This window comes from Podarcis tiliguerta (genome assembly GCF_965153285.1).
Source record: "Podarcis tiliguerta genome assembly, chromosome: 2".
Taxonomy (NCBI): domain Eukaryota; kingdom Metazoa; phylum Chordata; class Lepidosauria; order Squamata; family Lacertidae; genus Podarcis; species Podarcis tiliguerta.
The window spans coordinates 2,156,580-2,174,652 of NC_139535.1; the positions used below are offsets into that span (position 1 = coordinate 2,156,580).

The window sequence follows — 18,073 nt, forward strand, 5'->3', positions numbered from 1 at the left end:
TACCACTGTAGTCAGTTTCTTCAGTCAGTCCTGACTGACTATATAATCACAATGGGTTATCTTACAGTTTTTGTGTGAACGTAAACAAAGATCCTTGGCAACTCAGGCAGAAGTTGAACAAACAAGGAAGTTTTATTTTACAGAACAAAGTTGAAAAAAGCAAAGGATGTGTCAGGAGATAGATAATGTTCTTTCAGGAAACAGTGAACTCAATAATAAATTGTACTAAATTTAGTGTATGTTACAGGCTTCTAAAACAAAATAGTAAATGCACAGCTTCTTTTAAACTTCTGTTGCTTCTTTTAAGTTATTCCTCTTCGATGTTACAGGTGTCTAGAGAGGGTGGCCAATGCTGAGCTTATTTCCACTTATTTCACTTCAGCTCTTTAACTTAGCTGTTGCAGCTTAATATTTTGATTCTTAAACAAGGTGTTACTTTCTGTCAGTTTCCACGCTCCTGAGGTACTTCTGACAGTATAGCAGACCCAGGGGGTCACCACACCCTTCATAACTGGTTTGGGATTCTGCTCTTTCTAGAAGATCTTTCCCTTCCTGACTGAAATGAGACCCAAGTAGACAGTATCCTCACAGCTTCTACTCCTTGCTTCCCAGCCTTCCAGTTAACTCCTGTCTGAATACTCTCTCAAAACTAGTCTTTCTAAGCTCAGAGACCCCTTTCTCTAGCTTGGGATAATTTCCTCAGAGTGCACTTCACACACAGACCAGAACCTCCCTCCCTCCCTCTTCTCCCACAAAACTATCCCTCCACTTTCTCAGAAACGGCTCATTTTATTTTCCCTCCAAAAGTGCTGGCTCCGCCCACCTGTCTTGATAGCCAATCAGAGGGAGGCTCCAGCTCTCTCATGGAATTCTGAGGCACTGCACCCCCTGACTCTGGCCAAGCCCAGCTGCCCATCACAGATAACTTCCTACAATTACTAATTGCACACAATCAACACACCTTGGCTGGTTTGACAGTTGATTCGAAGCAGCTAAGAAAGCTCTAGCTAAGACAACTAAGACATAAGAATCCATCAGAGGAATCCACGGAAAATTTGATCAAACGTAGGTTGGAATACAAGAGTCTGCTCCACGACAAGAAAGCTGAAAATACGAAAGCCCTTGGGACTAGCTAATGGAACAGAGGGAAGACAAATGCTGGGAGCTGGTGGCCCAGGGTTTAATTAAAGACAGGTCATCAGGGGAAGCCTGAAGAAGAAGAAGAAGAAGAGTTTGGATTTGATATCCCGCCTTTCACTCCCTTTTAAGGAGTCTCAAAGCGGCTAACATTCTCCTTTCCCTTCCTCCCCCACAACAAACACTCTGTGAGGTGAGTGGGGCTGAGAGACTGTGACTGGCCCAAGGTCACCCAGCAGCTGCATGTGGAGGAGCGGAGACGCGAACCCGGTTACCCAGATTACGTGACTACCGCTCTTAACCACTACACCACACTGGCTCTCCTGAATGGCAACCAGTCTCCTGTAACGAGATGAAAACCCTCATTTCTTGCCTGAAATCAAACATCGCATCCCCACGAGCTCCTGGAATGGTGGATAGAATAAAAGGTGGGAAGAAGGGAGGAAGAAAAGGGATTTCAAAAGCAAAACACTGTAGGTCTTACGATGGACTAATCATTGAGAGACGAAGCCATTTTAAAGCACGTTTCTCAAGTAGGCATCCTAAACTGCTTAGAGACCTGAGATACAGGGGCTGCTTCGCTTAAAGGAAAGTCTGATGGAAGGAGAGCAAGGCCTTTATTTCAATTAAAAAAAAATTATTAAAGATTTTCTTGGGTTACAAAAGTACGTGCACCGTCTCCATTTTCAGGTTGTAGAGTCTTTTCTACAGAGCGGTTACATTTGGTGTGAGAGAAGCCAAGGCCTTCATCCACATCCCTCAGCAAATGACTCAGAGACTTCTCTCCGTCTCCGTCTCCCTTTCACACCCCTCAACCCCTTCCACAATTCTCCCTCAGCCCTAATTTTTCCACACAGTCCTTTAGAACATTTCTATGACCTAAGAGACGCGGAAAACCACCTTCATTGGTCACCTTCCATATATGTCACAAGCCAACGCATAATAAAAACACCTTTGGATTGATTGCTTCTGTCGACAGGTGTCTTTTGTACAGGTACTGTAATGAGCTGGGATAACAGGTAAGACCTCTCCCTTACAGCAGGTGCTTCTAATCTCAGCTCGTTACGTAACAGTTAAGATACCAGGTAGCCTGACATCTGGCTGGTGGATAAGGGATCAAATACTTATTTCACTCATTGTAATGCACATAAATCTCTGATTTGACTTCTAGGTTTCTGGGGTTTTTCCTGTTGTTATTCTGTTTCTCTCACAGCTATAATAGACCTACCATTAAAATTATGGACTGGTCATTTATTCCTCCACACCCCCCCGCCCAGTTATTAATACCCCGTCCTACCCAGCCAGAGCCAGGCTCAGGGTGGCTAACACCAGTAAAATTACAGTAAAAACATAATAGGGGAAAAAACAACAATTTAAAATACAGGTTAAAATACAATTTAAAATGCAGCCTCATTTAAAAAATAGCCCACAGATCAAAACCATAAGGGGAGGGAAACACAATGGTCAGACTGAGTCCAAACCAAAGGCCAGGTGGAACAGCTCTGTCTTGCAGGCCCTGCGGAAAGATGTCAAGTCCCGCAGGGCCCTAGTCTCTTGTGACAGAGCGTTGCACCAAGTCGGGGCCAGTACTGAAAAGGCCCTGGCCCTAGTCGAGACCAATCTAACCACCTTGCGACTTGGGACCTCCAAAATGTTGTCATTTGTGGACCTTAAGGTCCTCCAAGGGGCATACCAGGAGAGGCGGTCCCGTAGGTACGTGGGTCCTGGGCCGCAATTAAAACAATGCATGTCATGCTGCCATTCCTATAATTCTAGTTTAACCAACTCATTTCCGGGTTTGAAATGGTCATAATCCAAAATGTTCATCAAAGAGGCTGTTTGTAACCTGAGGTACGATGTACAAAGCCATTTATACATTACTAACTATTGTGATACGCTACCTTGATTACTTTACTACATGAAAGTACAACTTTACACTAAAACACCAGATCATCACATACATGGGATGCCTTTAAATTTGATTTCCACCTATAGGAGCCTGTTCATTAGAAGGAAGAAATGAACCCTTGAGAGAGCCAGTGTGGTGTAGTGGTTAAGAGCGGTAGACTCATAATCTGGTGAACCGGGTTCGCGTTTCCGCTCCTCCACATGCAGCTGCTGGGTGACCTTGGGCCAGTCACACTTCTCTGAAGTCTCTCAGCCTCACTCACCTCACGCAGTGTTTGTTGTGGGGGAGGAAGGGAAAGGAGAATGTTAGCCACTTTGAGACTCCTTAGGGTAGTGATAAAGCGGGATATCAAATCCAAACTCCTCCTCCTCTTGTCGAGGAAAAATATTTCTACACTCCATATATCTAAATGGTTCCTTCCATATAAGTCCGTAAACATTTTGTAAGTACTCCATTAAACAGAAGCAGTTTCTGCACTCCTGGAATTTAAATGTTTCCTCCTTTGTGAGTCCATTGATGTTTTGTAAGGTGTCCACTCTGACTGAAGTTCTTTCCACACTCCATACATTTAAATGGTTTCTCACCTGGGTGAGTCTGTTAATGTACACTTTGTTTCCTTTAGACTGAAGCTCTTTCCACACTTCATACATTTGCCGTATAAGGTTTCTCCCCTGTGTGAGTCTGTTGATGTAGTCTTAGAGTTCCCTTTTGACCAAAGCTCTTTCCACACTCCATACATTTAAATGGTTTCTCTCCTGTGTGCGTTCGATGATGTACTCTTAGAGTTCCCTTTTGACCAAAGCTCTTTCCACACTCCATACATTTAAATGGTTTCTCCCCTGTGTGCGTTCGATGATGTAAAGTCAGTTGTTCACCTGAACGAAAGCTTTTTCCACATTCCAAACATTTACAAGGTCTCTCACCCGTGTGAGTTTGATGATGTTTATTAATTGCTGAACTCTGACTGAAGCTTTTTCCACACTCCATACATTTAAATGGTTTCTCCCCTGTGTGAGTCCGTAGATGTATTCTAAGGGTTCCATTACGTGTGAAGCTCTTTCCACAGTCCATACATTTAAATGGTTTCTCCCGTGTGTGTGTTCTATGATGTAAAGACAGATGATCACCTGAACGAAAGCACTTTCCACATTCCATACATTCATAAGGTTTCTTCCCTGTGTGAGTCTGTAGATGTTGTCTAAGGCTTCCATTATGTGTGAAGTTCTTTCCACATTCGATACATTTAAATGGTTTTCCCCCTGTGTGAGTCCATTGATGTTGTCTAAGTGTTCTACTACTGTTGAAGCTCTTTCCACACTCCATACATTTAAATAGATTTTCCCCTGTGTGAGTCCATTGATGTTTTCTAAGGTTTCTATTATATGTGAAGCTCTTTCCACACTCCATACATTTAAATAGTTTCTCCCCTGTGTGAGTCCATAGATGTTTTCTAAGGTTTCCATTATGTGTGAAGCTCTTTCCGCAGACCATACATTTAAATGGTTTCTCCCCTGTGTGAGTTCGATGATGTAAAGTCAGATGTTCATCTGAACGAAAGCTCTTTCCACACTCCATACATTTAAATAGTTTCTCCCGTGTGTGAGTCCGTAGATGTTTTCTAAGGATTCCATTATGTGTGAAGCTCTTTCCGCAGTCCATACATTTAAATGGTTTCTCCCGTGTGTGAGTCCGTAGATGTTTTCTAAGGATTCCATTATGTGTGAAGCTCTTTCCACATTCGATACATTTAAATGGTTTCTCCCCTGTGTGAGTCCGTTGATGGTTGCTAAGGCTTGCCTTATAGGTGAAGCTCATTCCACACTCTACACATTTAAATTGTTTTTCTGCCGCGTGACTCCTTCGATGTACCATAAGTTGTCTACTCATACTGAATATCCACCCACACTGCATACATTTGTAGGGTTTTTTACCCATGTGAGTTTGATGATGTTTATTAAGTGATGAACTCTGAGTGAAGCTTTTTCCACACTCCATACATTGAAATGGTTTCTCCCCTGTGTGAGTCCGTAGATGTTTTCTAAGGTTTCCATTATGTGTGAAGCTCTTTCCGCAGTCCATACATTTAAATGGTTTCTCCCCTGTGTGCGTTCGATGATGTAAAGTCAGTTGTTCACCTGAACGAAAGCTTTTTCCACATTCCAAACATTTACAAGGTCTCTCACCCGTGTGAGTTTGATGATGTTTATTAATTGCTGAACTCTGACTGAAGCTTTTTCCACACTCCATACATTTAAATGGTTTCTCCCCTGTGTGAGTCCGTAGATGTTTTCTAAGGTTTCCATTATGTGTGAAGCTTTTTCCACACTCCATACATTGAAATGGTTTCTCCCCTGTGTGAGTCCGTAGATGTTTTCTAAGGTTTCCATTATGTGTGAAGCTCTTTCCACACTCTATACATTTAAATGGTTTCTCCCCTGTGTGAGTCCGTTGATGTTCGCTTAGGTTTTTATTATGTGTGAAGCTCTTTCCACAGTCCATACATTTAAATGGTTTCTCCTCTGTGTGAGTCCGTAAATGCTTGCTTAGCGTTATGCTATGACAGAAGCTCTTTCCACACTCTATACATTTAAATGGTTTCTCCCCTGTGTGAGTCCGTTGATGGTTGCTTAGCGATATGCTATGACAGAAGCTCTTTCCACACTCTACACATTTAAATGGTTTTTCTGTTGCGTGAATCCTTTGATGTACAGTAAGTTGTCTACTCATACTGCATCTCCATCCACACTGCATACATTGGTAGGGTTTCTCACTCATAGGAGTTAGACAATGCAAAGTAAGAGATGAAGTTTGTTGAAGCTCTTTCCACACTCTATACCTTTAAATGGTTTCCCCACTCTGTGAGTTTATTGATGTGAGTTTATTAACTGTGCACATGGACTGAAGCACATTCCACATTCACCACATTTAAATGGTCTCTTCGTATTTCCAAATGAAATTACAGATGACGCACTGTCTTCTCCATAACCTGCTTGGAAATGAGAGGAGAGGAAAACTCCTGTTAGTATTTCAAGGAAGAGAACAAAGACTGTAACACACATCAAATGCAATTAGCACCTTCTCTTATTTCAACCTATTGTACATTCCTCCCTGTCTTCTTTATGTCCCAAATTTTAAGCAAATGAGTTGAAACAATGCCAAATAATAGGAATGCATCATCAACCTTTCATAATACTAAATAATTAATAAAGTAGTTTGATCTAAGAATACAGTTGTGGGATTGCCTTTTTAAATAAGGACCTGCCTCACAGGAAAGGGAGTTGTTCTCCTTCCACGAACTGTTGAATGGTTTCTTTAAATGTAAAGGTTCATCATTGTTCCACCAGTTGTGTATGTCTTTAAGGGGCCAGAGCAAGGGCCAGAGCAAAATAACGAGACCCAGGTTTACAGCTGTGAAACATAGCAGGTGCTGCTTGTATTGATTAAGCTGTGTCAGCATTTGGGTGTAGCATATAAGGAGCAGCAACTAGCTCTCCCATTACCCTGGGGGATGGGTTGGTGGTTGGGTCATGGTTGTTTGTTGTTATCTTTAGTGTAAATAGAGTTTTTGTTTTTGTTATTAAAACCTTGTTTAAGTTATTTTTGAGTCCTTTTTAATGCATGGTCTCCCCAGCAAGCTCTCTGCAGCGCTACCATACTGCAAATAGCCACCATCTTTGGTTATGGGCCCAGCTGCTGAGTGGATGACTGCATATTTTTGGACTCTGAGAAAGGTTTGAAAACTCCTTCTCCTGTTAGCGTAGTTCTGTGGGTCTGGAAGAGTTCCAGAATGGTTGACTGGGTTCCAGAAGCTGAGGAGGCGCTGGTCTTCCCACAGCTGACAGATGAGAACTATTGTTTATGGTCTTTTCGGGTGGAGGCACTTTTGACCTCTAGAGAAATATGGACCTATGTAACTGATGACCTCCTGACCCTGTAACTAATGCTTGGTCAAAAGGAGATGCAAAAGCCAGGGCAATAATTAATTTGGCAGTCAGCGACCAGCAAGTTATCTATATAAGGAATAAGAAAACTGCCAGTGTGCTGTAGTGGTTAAGAGCGGTAGTCTCGTAATCTGGGGAACCGGGTTTGTGTCTCCGCACCTCCACATGCAGCTGCTGGGTGACCTTGGGCTAGTCACACTTCTCTGAAGTCTCTCAGCCCCACTCACCTCACAGAGTGTTTGTTGTGGGGGAGGAAGGAAAGGAGAATGTTAGCCGCTTTGAGACTCCTTCGGGTAGTGATAAAACGGGATATCAAATCCAAACTCTTCTTCTTCTTCTTCTTCAAAGAAATGTGGGACAGTCTTGCAGCAGTGCATATTAGAAAAGAGTCAGGGTCTGCATTGACGTTTTTCAAGCAGTTGTACCAGATGAAGTTGCAGCCTGGTGGTGATTTGGCAGCACACTTGAGACGTCTGGAGGCAATACGCTGCAAATTAATTTGAAGGGACATGGAGATACCTGATATTCAGTATGTTTTTATCATTCTATGTTCCCTTAATGAGGACTTTGATGGTATAGCTAGCCAGATATCTGCCGTTCCACCAGCACAATTAACTGTGGAAGGGGTAACGGCAAGATTATTTGGCGAGTTGGATAGAAGGGAGGCTTGTGCCATAAGCACTCCTATTTCCAGAAAGAATGAGGAACACCACTTGCAAAGTTGTGGTGATACGACTGCATTTAAAGCTGCCAAGTGTTGGTTCTGCAATAAGCAGGGACATTTTGCAAAGGACTGCAGATCCAAAAGAAAGCAAAGCACTCCAAAGTCTGTTTCTGTTCGTCAGTCACGGTCATCAGCCCAGCAGCCGACATCGTATCGTAAAGACAGAAACGAGCAGTGAGCTTTTCATGCTCGGACAACAGATCGAAAAGAATTAAAGGTGCCAAGTGGAAATCTTTTATTGTGGACTCAGGAGCATCCCAGCACAACGATCGAAGCTTGTTTATTTCTTTCGGAGGGGAAATTGGTAATGTACATTTAGCCAATTCACAAGTCTTGCAGTCGCTTGGCAGGGGTACTGTTAAACTTGACTCTTTAAACATTACAATAGTGAACTGCATTTACTGCCCGTCAGTAGACAATTTATTGTCAGTAAGGTGCTTTGCTCGTCAAGACATAACTGTGCGTTTCTCAAAGTCAATGTGTGAGTTTTTCGATGGGAACAAACATCTATTGTATGCCTAGGACTCTGATGGTTTATATAGACTGTATTTTCACACCTACTCCTAATCCGCCTATAAATTGTAGAACAGCACAGTCAAGCCAGGAGTTGAGGAATGTAAGGCCACATTCTGGGTGTGTCCATGAGGTGCACAGAGTTATAGGACATCTGAATTTTGCTGATTTAATTAAGACAAAGAATATTGTTAATGGCCTCAACTTAAAACCATGTAAATTCTTTATGCAATGTCTATCCTATTGCAAAAAGAAGATTAAGGTTGCACGCAAGGGTAGGTGCTCAGATAGGAAAGTAACTGAGCCATTTGAGCGTGCACATTGTGATTTAGTTGGGCCACACCCACCATCATTAGGAGGTTCTAAGTACTGGCTTGCTCTCATAGACCAGTATAGTAGATATTGTTGGACTTATGCAATAGCTGAGAAGTCCCAAGCATTTGAGAAGTACAAAGTTTTTTGCAGTTGGGTAAAAACGCATTTTAACAAACCTATTAAGAACCTGTTTTCTGACCGGGGTGGGGAATTTGTTTCTGAGGTTTTTGAGAATTTCCTGGAAGCGCAGGGGACTACGCATGAGTTACCTTGCCCCCAAAGTCCCTGGCAAAATGGGCTTGTTGAAATTGTGCAGCGTGACCTGCAGGCAGGGGTTAAAACTTATCTGCACGATGCTAATCTGCCCAAAGATTTTTGGACTGAAGTGCTCCATGCCTTTTGTTATGTGAGAAATCAGTTATCATTCTGGTTTAGATGTCACCCCCTATGAGAAGTTGTTTAAAAAACACCCTAATCTGAAATACCTACGCATTTGGGGTTCAGGTGTAATTATGCATTATCCCGCTAAGCAGAAATTGGGTGAACGTAGTGTCCAGGGAAAATTAATGGGCTACCAGCAGGGGGTGTACAGAATTTACGTCCCAGCAACTGGCAAATTTCATATTACCAGAAGCATGATACAAACTGTAATTTGGAATGGAGTTGCTGTTTTCCAAGATACTGATGGCATAGATAATACTGAGGAAGAAGAGGAAGAAGTAGCAGCAGCAGCAGGGAATAATAATGATTCTGAATTAATGGGAGACGATGAAAAGCCTGTTGAATCTGATAATTTGCTTGATGATTTAAAGTCACAGACACCCGAGGGGAGGTTAGATTCTTTTGAGTTTTCTGACCGTGAGCTTAGCCTACAGGCATCTCTTCAGTCTGACAATGGTGGTTTACAACCTGAAACTAGTAGTTCACTTAGTCCCGTTAAGTCTGATGAGTCTGACTCTCCTCCCGGACTGAGACATTCAGATAGAAAGAGGCAGAAGCCACAACGTTTTGCAGATGATCATTTTAATACTGTGTATGCCAATAAGGCGGTTTTTGAGCCAAAAAGCTACAATGATGTTCAGAATTTACCTAAGCACCAAGCTGTAAATTGGTATAAAGCTATGAACTCTGAGATAGCTTCTTTAAAAGAGCATAACACTTGGTCTCTTGTACCACAAACCTCAGATATGAGACTTATTGATTCAAAATGGGTTTATACAGTTAAAATGAATGACAAAAATGAAGTTGTAAGGTACAAGGCTAGATTAGTTGCTAGGGGTTTTCAACAAATTCCAGGCGAAGATTATGATTTGTGTTATTCACCAAGTGTAAAATATGAGACAGTTCAGCTTTTGTTAAAAGATGCATCACAACGTGGACATTCTGTTTATCATTTAGATATAAAAACTGCATATTTGTTTGCAGATTTAAAAGAAAATGTCTATGCGTGTTCCTGAAGGCATAGACGCCGCTGAAGGTTTGGTATGCAAATTAAATAAATCCCTTTATGGTCTGCACCAAAGTGGAAGGAATTGGCACCAAACTTTAGCAAAAGAATTGCTGGATATTGTTTTTTCACAAGGAAAGGCAGACAACTGTGTGTTTATAAAGGAAAGGGCCAACTCTGTAACAAAAATATGCGTGTATGTAGATGACGTGTTAATTTCTACAAAAACTAAACAGGAATATGAACTGGTAGTATCACAGTTACAGAATAAATTTGATGTGGTGGAATTGGGCATAGCTAAAAATTATTTATCCATGCAAATTGTGAAAGGTAAAAATGGATCTTTTCTGGTTCATCAAGCTGCAAAAATTGATGATCTTGTTGAAATGCTACGTTTAGAAAATGCAAATGGGAAGGAAACGCCTATGGTGTGTGGTTTCACCTTTACCGGTAAAGATAAGCCATTTCCTAACAAAACTTTGTATTGTTCTGCTATAGGCAAGCTAAATTTCATTCAAAGAATCTCAAGACCAGATATAACTTATGCTTTTCACTTTCTGGCAAAATTTGTGGAAAAGCCCACTATGCAATGTTTCTCTGTTCTTAAGAGAGTGGTAATGTACCTTAAACATACCAAACATTGGACTTCCGGGTTAGCGCCTCCGGCAATGGCGGATTTCCTCTGACCGGGAGGAATCTGCTCCGTGGAAATCAGGGTCTGGTCGCCACGGCGAAGGCGAAGACCCATTAAAAACCACAGGCGGGAGAAGCCTGTGGACGTGGGATTCGGCTGGCACTTTTGCGCCTCCCCTACTCGCGGGGAAACCCGGTTTTGGGATCCGGAGCAACGTGGGGTGAGCGGCGCGGTGCTTCGAATCGACTGCTTCTTTCACGGAGTGAAGCCGCATTGCTGTTGCTGGAGAACGCTGACTTTTTCCTGTGGACAATTGGACTTTAAACAACTACTCGTGATTAGAACGGAAAATTGAATCTTTAAGCATCTTAATTTGGCACCGAAGCAGGAAGGTACTAAACAGGAAGTCCGCCTTCCTCTTTGTAAATATATTAAAGCAAAGACGCTGCAAACTTAAGTCTTGGAAAAGCCTTTTGTAAAGGATTAAATTTTCATCAGTTAAAATTACTAAACCCGCCTTGGAAGCAGGAGAAAAGGGGGGAAATTTTGGATCGTTTAAGCCTGCAGGAAAGAGAGTGAAGAGAGATAAATTACCACCGTTTTGAACCTGGGAACGGGCTGCCAGTAAGATTGACGTTTTGGGAAAGTTCATTGACTGTGAATAAAACGTATGTTGACAGATAGTTAAATAAGAGAAATATATTGTTTCCATTGTTTTCCTCTGCACTTAAAAAGGAGCAAAAGTAGTTGAAAATTGAAAATTAACTCTGTTGCTGGATCTGCATTTAAAAGGACGGATACAAATAGAAGTTGTTTCCTCTAGAAGGAGCTTTTGAAACTGTTGCAGGAGTGGAGCTGGGGAATTTTCCAGCTGCAGAGATTAAAGCGTGAGAATCAGAGATTGACCTTGGACAAGAATGTCAACAGAAGAAGCCTTAGTGAATGCATTTTGCAAGATAAGTGTTTTATTGGAACAGCTTCATGAGAAGACGGATGTGATGATTATTAAAATTGATAATTTGGGACAAAAAACGACTGATTTGGGACAAAAAGTGAATATTTATACAGAAAATATTCAGGAATTGATTCAGCAATCCACTTTGACATGGCAAGTTGCGGAGAAGACGAAGGAAAAAGCTGCTATTGAACCTCAAGTAACACAAGTGGAGAGAGCCTCGTCTTCAGAGGCAATTTGATGAATTTAAGCTGATGCCTTCTATGATTGAATTTGAAAGTCAGATTTGGAGGGATGGAGTCCTGCTTGGATTGGAGAAGGAAAGTTGGATAGATCCCCTTATGCAGGGATGTTCTGACCTTTGGGATCTGGATTTGGGTCAGGGGGAGATTGGAGTTGTGGAGGCCTTTAGCCTCCAAGGGATTTTGAAACATGTTCTGAAATATCTTTTGGACTTTAGTTTTGACCATGGAGAATGGGCTGACTCGTCGAGAAGGAATAAAGATATTGTTAGGTTGGAGTTTCCCCGAGATCTACTCTTCAGTGCTAAAGGAAGGAAATTAAGAACAAGACCAGCAGAAGATAAAGTAAAGTCTATGCAAAAATACGAAGAAGATCTGCAGAAGGGACATGGAAAAGAGTTAAGAGCCTTGGACAGAAGATCACCAGGTTGATGGACCATATGGAACTGATAGAAAGGACTGACTGAATCCGAGACCAGGGAGAAGAGACTGTGGAAGAAGATCGGGAAAAAGTTTTAAAAATTTGTTTAGAGAAATACTGTAAAGTTAATGAGTGTTAGAAAAATGCTGGAATGAAATTACATGGCTTTAGTAGAAACATTATAAGGGGTTAAGTACAAATAAATTTTAGGGTTTTAATGGTAAGATAAGGTTAAAACAAATTAAGACAAATGACAGAAAATAGTGAAAGGTGGGAAGGATTTGCTGAAATAATAACTAGAATACAAAAAAGGGAGGTGTGAGGAGGTCGATGAAACAGGCTAATGAAAGATGAATATGAATATTGGATGTGTTTTTAATTGTTTTTGTTTTTGTTTTGATGTATTGTGTTTCTTGTTTTCTTTTTATGTATTGTAATGTATTGATTTGTATTGCCTATTCTTTCTTTTTTTCTTACTTCTTTTTGTAATCTTTAAACTTTTAATAAATATTATTTTTTTAAAAAAAAAATAAACATACCAAACATTATAGGTTGCAGTTTACATCCAGTATTGACAAAGGTTTTGAAATTTTCTGTGATGCATCTCATGCAGTGGAACAAAATAATTGCAGGGATGTGTCTGGTATGGTGTTTTGTTATAACGGTTGTCCATTTGAATGGAAGTCCCAAACATAAACCATTATTTGTCTCTCCACAACAGAGAGTGAATTATGTGCATGCGTTCAGGCCACTCGTGATGTAGAATGGTATCTGGAAGTATTTGCAGACCTACAGATGCAAGTAACACTATCAGCAAAAGTTTACCTTGATTCCCAGAGCGGACTCGCTATCCTGTGTTCAGAGACCAATACGCAGCGCACTAGAGTCTTAAGTTTACGTTTACAGTTTGTAAAGATTGTATTTGAAAATGTTCCAGGGGACAATCAAATTGCGGACATTTTTACAAAAGCACTTCCAAAGGTTACACATGAAAGACATGTACAAAATATGCTTTATGTTTTTGATCCACAATGATGAACCGCAGGGGAAATGTTGAATGGTTTCTTTAAATGTAAAGGTTCATCATTGTTCCACCAGTTGTGTATGTCTTTAAGGGGCCAGAGCAAAATAACAAGACCCAGCTTTACAGCTGTGAAACATAGCAGGTGCTGCTGAGTTGTATTCATTCAGCTGTGTCAGCATTTGGGTGTAGTATATAAGGAGCAGCAACTAGCTCTGCCATTACCCTGGGGGATGGGTTGGTGATTGGGTCATGGTTGTTTGTTGTTTTCTTTAGTGTAAATGGAGTTTTTGCTTTTGTTATTAAAACCTTGTTTAAGTTATTTTTGAGTCCTTTTTAATGCATGGTCTCCCCAGCAAGCTCCCTGCAGCGCTACCATACTGCAAATAGCCAACACAAACATGCCCTCCATTTCTCAGAATCAGAGTTGCTAATGACATTTTTCATTCTCCGTCTGATATTATTCCACCCCTGGGGCACATCTTAGCCCTTTGGACTTCTGGATATTTATTAATCACCCGCACAGTCCCTTGGGCCCCAGGAGGAGCATAGCAGCCATATTGGGAGACCCAGGGTTCAGGTTTTTCTAGGGACTGTAGCATGGAAGTAGTGAGAAGGCTTGGCGCTTGGAATAAACTGAAGGTGTGCTCAGGTAGGCTAATGTCCTTGGAGCTGGACCTCCATCTGTCAGCCTTGCAGCGCAGAGATGCCGGAAAAGGCTGTTGGAGCCTGGCTGCTGGAATCCCAGATAGAAACACTCACCCCAATTTTTATTTATTAGATTTAGAAACCACCCTTCTAAGTCTGAGTGTGAGGGCGAGGCCAGGAGTCCTGTCTCATGCTGCGTGTAGGAGCAAGAGACATGGATGGCGAGGGAGCTGCTGCAGTGACCTGCCACACCTGTGCCATGTTTGTCCTGCTGCCTGAGAATATGCAGAATTACACCTGCAGCAGGTGCAGGAAGAGAAGGAACAGCAAGCTGAGGTCCGCCTGTCTGCCCTACGAGCTCCTGAGCAAGATGAGGGATTTCTTGAAAGAGAGCAGAGTGGATTGTCCTGGGACAGCAACACAGGTGAGGTTGGCCCCAGCCAGGAGGAAGATTGCTGGTTGCAGGAAACGAAAACCTGGAGGAATGTGGTACAGAGAAACGGGGCTGTTAGGAACCCTGATGTGTCACTCGAGCTGCAAAATCAATTCTGGGTCAGAGGAGCAAGATGCAGACCTCAGAACGCACCAAGGTGGCTGTGGAAGGGGCAGGGTATGGAGCAATTCCTACCACTCCCCAGAGGAGGAAGAGGGATGTGATGGTGGAACGTGACTTCCTACTAAGGGGGACAGAGGCAGCAGTGTGTGGAGGTAACAGGATCAGTGTTAGAAACTCATATATAGAAGCTAGGTGCCAAATGTCTTGTTAAATCAAGGTTACAGCCGCCCAAAATTGAATGTCTAGGAGTCATGAGAAGAGAAGACTCCCTGGAAAAGACCCTGATGGAAGACAGGAGTGCCTGGCGTGCTCTGGTCCAGGGGGTCACGAAGAGTCGGACACAACTAAACGACTAAACAACAAGAGTTGCCATTTTGGGGTGGGGTGGCTCTAAAGTCTTATTTTTCAAATGATGGACAGATTGTGATTGATTCTCAGTTAAACACCTGGCTAGTTCAAAGGACAACCTTGTGCTAGGTTTAAGAACAGTACACATAGATATTGGCCTATTCTGACTTCTTTTTCTTAATGGTGACACAGACCATTCATAATGAAAGAAGATTCTTCACAACACGTGTGTGAGGGCAGTGGAGACAAGCGACGACAATTCACTATCACATTGTTCACTGCTGCTGCTGATCGGATCAGTGATTTTGTTTAAATGAGCTAGACATACTGTCGGGTCTCATTGCATACTGAAAGGACATACTCCTCAATTTCTCCTGCTCAGTGTTTTTCTATTTTTATTTTTTGGGTTTCAGGCAAGGAGATGAGCTCAAACTCATCGTACCAGAGTCTATCGTTTGTCAAATAAGTAAAGCATAAGTGTTATTGATGCTATACGTGACTGTAAAAACCTTCCAAAAAGTTCATCTTGTGAAGAAGCAAAGACAACACAAACCTGGGAGTCTCTGTAGATTTTGCGTAGTTATTTTAAGGTGGGGGGCCTCTGAATTCTGCACCAGCTGAAGTTACTGAACCCTCTTCAGAGGCAGCCCTACATATAACACATTGCAGCAATCTAATCTTGAGGTTACCAGAGCAATTATTACTTACTAAATTTATTAATCACACTTCATCTAAAGAGCACGGAGCAATTATAATGGCGTACAATTCCTCATCAGTCCCCTGGGCAATAATGGATAGGGAATTTGCCTCCTCATCCCATAGTCAGGACACAGAGCTATCCTTGTAGGAATTCTCTGCCCAAGCCCCTCTCACTGTCCTCCTTTGGGGTGGGGGGCCACGGACTCCTTGCCCCCCACCCCAAGGGAGACCCCCACCTGTGCTCCAACAGGGAAGATCTGCAACACGGGAAAAGGTGGATATTAAAGGTCCAGAGGCCTGGTTGTGGGGAAGGAGGGAAAGGGGGAGGAGGTGGAAGCAGGGATGCTTCCACGGGAAGAGATTCAAAAGGTGAGTATGAAGAAGAAGCCAGCCTTCAAATCGGGGTCATTGTACCTGGCTCCCTTTCCGACTCAGAACCTGAGAGACACTCCCTTCTGGGACATATCCAGGCCATTTTCTGGAATATAAGGCAGGCATCTTTGGGGAAATCATCCAGACCTTCTGTTACTGTGGGAACCTTGGATTCATTTGGTTGCTGGAGTACAGATGCCAATCATAATCCCTGAAAAATCGTCTGAAGACCCCTTGGTATCCACGTCCACCTTGAACTCCCAAGTCACACTCAGCCCCAAAAAACCTTCTCTGCTGAGGTTTCTCTGAAAATACTTATTATCTGCATTTTGTTTTCTCCTTCCTGTATGATCTGGGCCATCTTCCTGATGCATTTGTCTGTCTCTGCTCTGTCCTCTTTTGTTTCACTAGTCATTTATCAATCCCCCACCCCTTTTCCTCCAAGGAGGTAGGTGAGGCCAAGAGGCAAGATCCCCCAGGGGAATTTAACCCCCTGCCTCCCAGCTCCTTGTCGGACACTCTTTCTTCACAGGCTGGTCTCATTCAGGGGCTTCACAAGAGGCTCCAATTGCTTTGACTAGAAGCCTCCTCAAGCAACCTTAGAATGATTGTTATTCTTCTTCTATTTATCTATACCCCACCTTTTCATCCTGACACGGGCTCCTTCAAGTGCCCCTCTCCTCTCCTCTCCCAGGGGACCAATGGTCTGGCTTGGAAGAATGCAGATCCCAGCATTCGATGCAGCAGCTTCCCTAGGACAAAATGGGGGGGGGGGGGGTTCAGCGTGCAGGGATGCTTCTCTAGGTCAACGGAGAAGCCAAGGCAGCCCCTGCAGAAACCCCCCTGCCAGCACCCCAGGTGGAGGCATCCCAGAAAAAGGCCCCATGCCTCTTTCTTTCTCCACCCCCTGCCATTTATCAACATGGCGTCTCGCCCCCAGGGAGGCTTCCATTCAACCCTCTGCCCCCCAACATCCTCTGCCCCCCCTCTCCCCTACACCCTCTGGTCCTCCTTGGCACGGCTCGCCCTGCTTGGGGGTGGGGCTTTTGGGGGGCAACCCCTTGGTGGGAAAACGTGTCTGCTGGGGGGGGGGCTTCAAAAGAGACGGCGCAAGGCAAACCCTGCAGGTGGGGGGGGGGGGTCCACGCTTTGCAGCTGCATTGCATGGATGCGAGCCTCTCCATGTGGGTCCCAGGACGAGAGATTAATGCGGGGGGGGGGCTCTGTGCCCCTTTCTCTCCGACCCCATCGCCCCTCCCCGCCCTCGTCCCAAGGCAGGAGCTTTTGGGGAAGCAAGAAAGGGTCTCTCTATGCTTTTCCTCCCCCCCTCCCCTCCCCTCCCCCGGCATCTTTACCTCTTTCTCCTCTGACCATCCGCCTCCCTTCGTAGCTATTCCGATTTCCTTTCTTGCAATGCAAAGCGGAGAAGGGGGGTCCGTGGTCGACTGGCGCCCCTCTTTACCTTTCTGAAACCTCTCGCTTCTCCAGGGGCTCCTTCTGCACCCCCCCCACTTGCTGCAAACTTCCGACCCACAGAGTGACCCCTTCCTGGGAGAAGCCCCTTCCACTTTTCGCATGGGAGCCGGACGTGACGGCGCTGCCTTCGGCTTCCTCCCCTTTGGGCTCCCTTGAGAAGCTGCCCAACTCCACGCCCACCCTATTGACGGGGGAGGGGGTTTCTGGAGGAGGAGGAGGAGGGCCGGATCAAGACCCTTTGGTCCCTGAGAGAAACCCAAACAGACTCCAAACTGTGCAGACAGCATTTTCCAGCTGCTGCCTGGACCACCGAGCAGCGAGGGGAGAGATGCTCCTGGGCTGAAATTCTCCTTGCAGGATTCCCAAAACGGGCATCTGGTTTCCCACTGGGACTCCGGGAGAGCAGGATTCGGGGCGAGACGGGACCCTTGGTCTGCTCCAACTATAGGGCCTTCTTATGTTCTGTGTGCGCGCGTTCACACGTGTGTGTGTGTTTTTGTGTGTATGCACCTTCAGGGAAATTCACTGGCTCTTCTCTGCAACGAAGATGAACCAGGTGTGCACCCACGTCCCTTCTCTCTTGCTCCGCCCCCACATCCCACCGACATTGTAAAGGTAAAGGGACCTTTACAACATTGTAAAGGTAAAGGGACCCCTGACCATTAGGTCTAGTTGTGGCCGACTCTGGGGTTGCGGTGCTCATCTTGCTTTACTG

General features: G+C 43.9%; 1 protein-coding gene across 1 annotated transcript; it reads right to left on the reverse strand.

Annotated features, from left to right (window-relative positions):
* Window positions 1–109: 109 nt before the first annotated feature.
* Window positions 110–17,705, reverse strand: LOC310670254 (uncharacterized protein). The gene is made up of 4 exons (XM_083425235.1): window positions 17,238–17,705; window positions 15,925–16,066; window positions 1,453–6,032; window positions 110–1,209 (listed from the first exon to the last, which is right to left on the reverse strand). The coding sequence occupies exon 3, from the start codon at window positions 5,819–5,821 to the stop codon at window positions 3,689–3,691; it is 2,133 nt and encodes a 710-aa protein (XP_083281361.1). The 5' UTR covers window positions 5,822–6,032; window positions 15,925–16,066; window positions 17,238–17,705; the 3' UTR covers window positions 110–1,209; window positions 1,453–3,688.
* Between the last annotated feature and the right edge of the window lie 368 nt (window positions 17,706–18,073).

Excerpts from the sequence above, each read along its gene's own strand:
- LOC310670254 (XM_083425235.1), bottom strand. The coding sequence starts at position 5,821 with ATGAGTGAGAAACCCTACCAATGTATGCAGTGTGGATGGAGATGCAGT.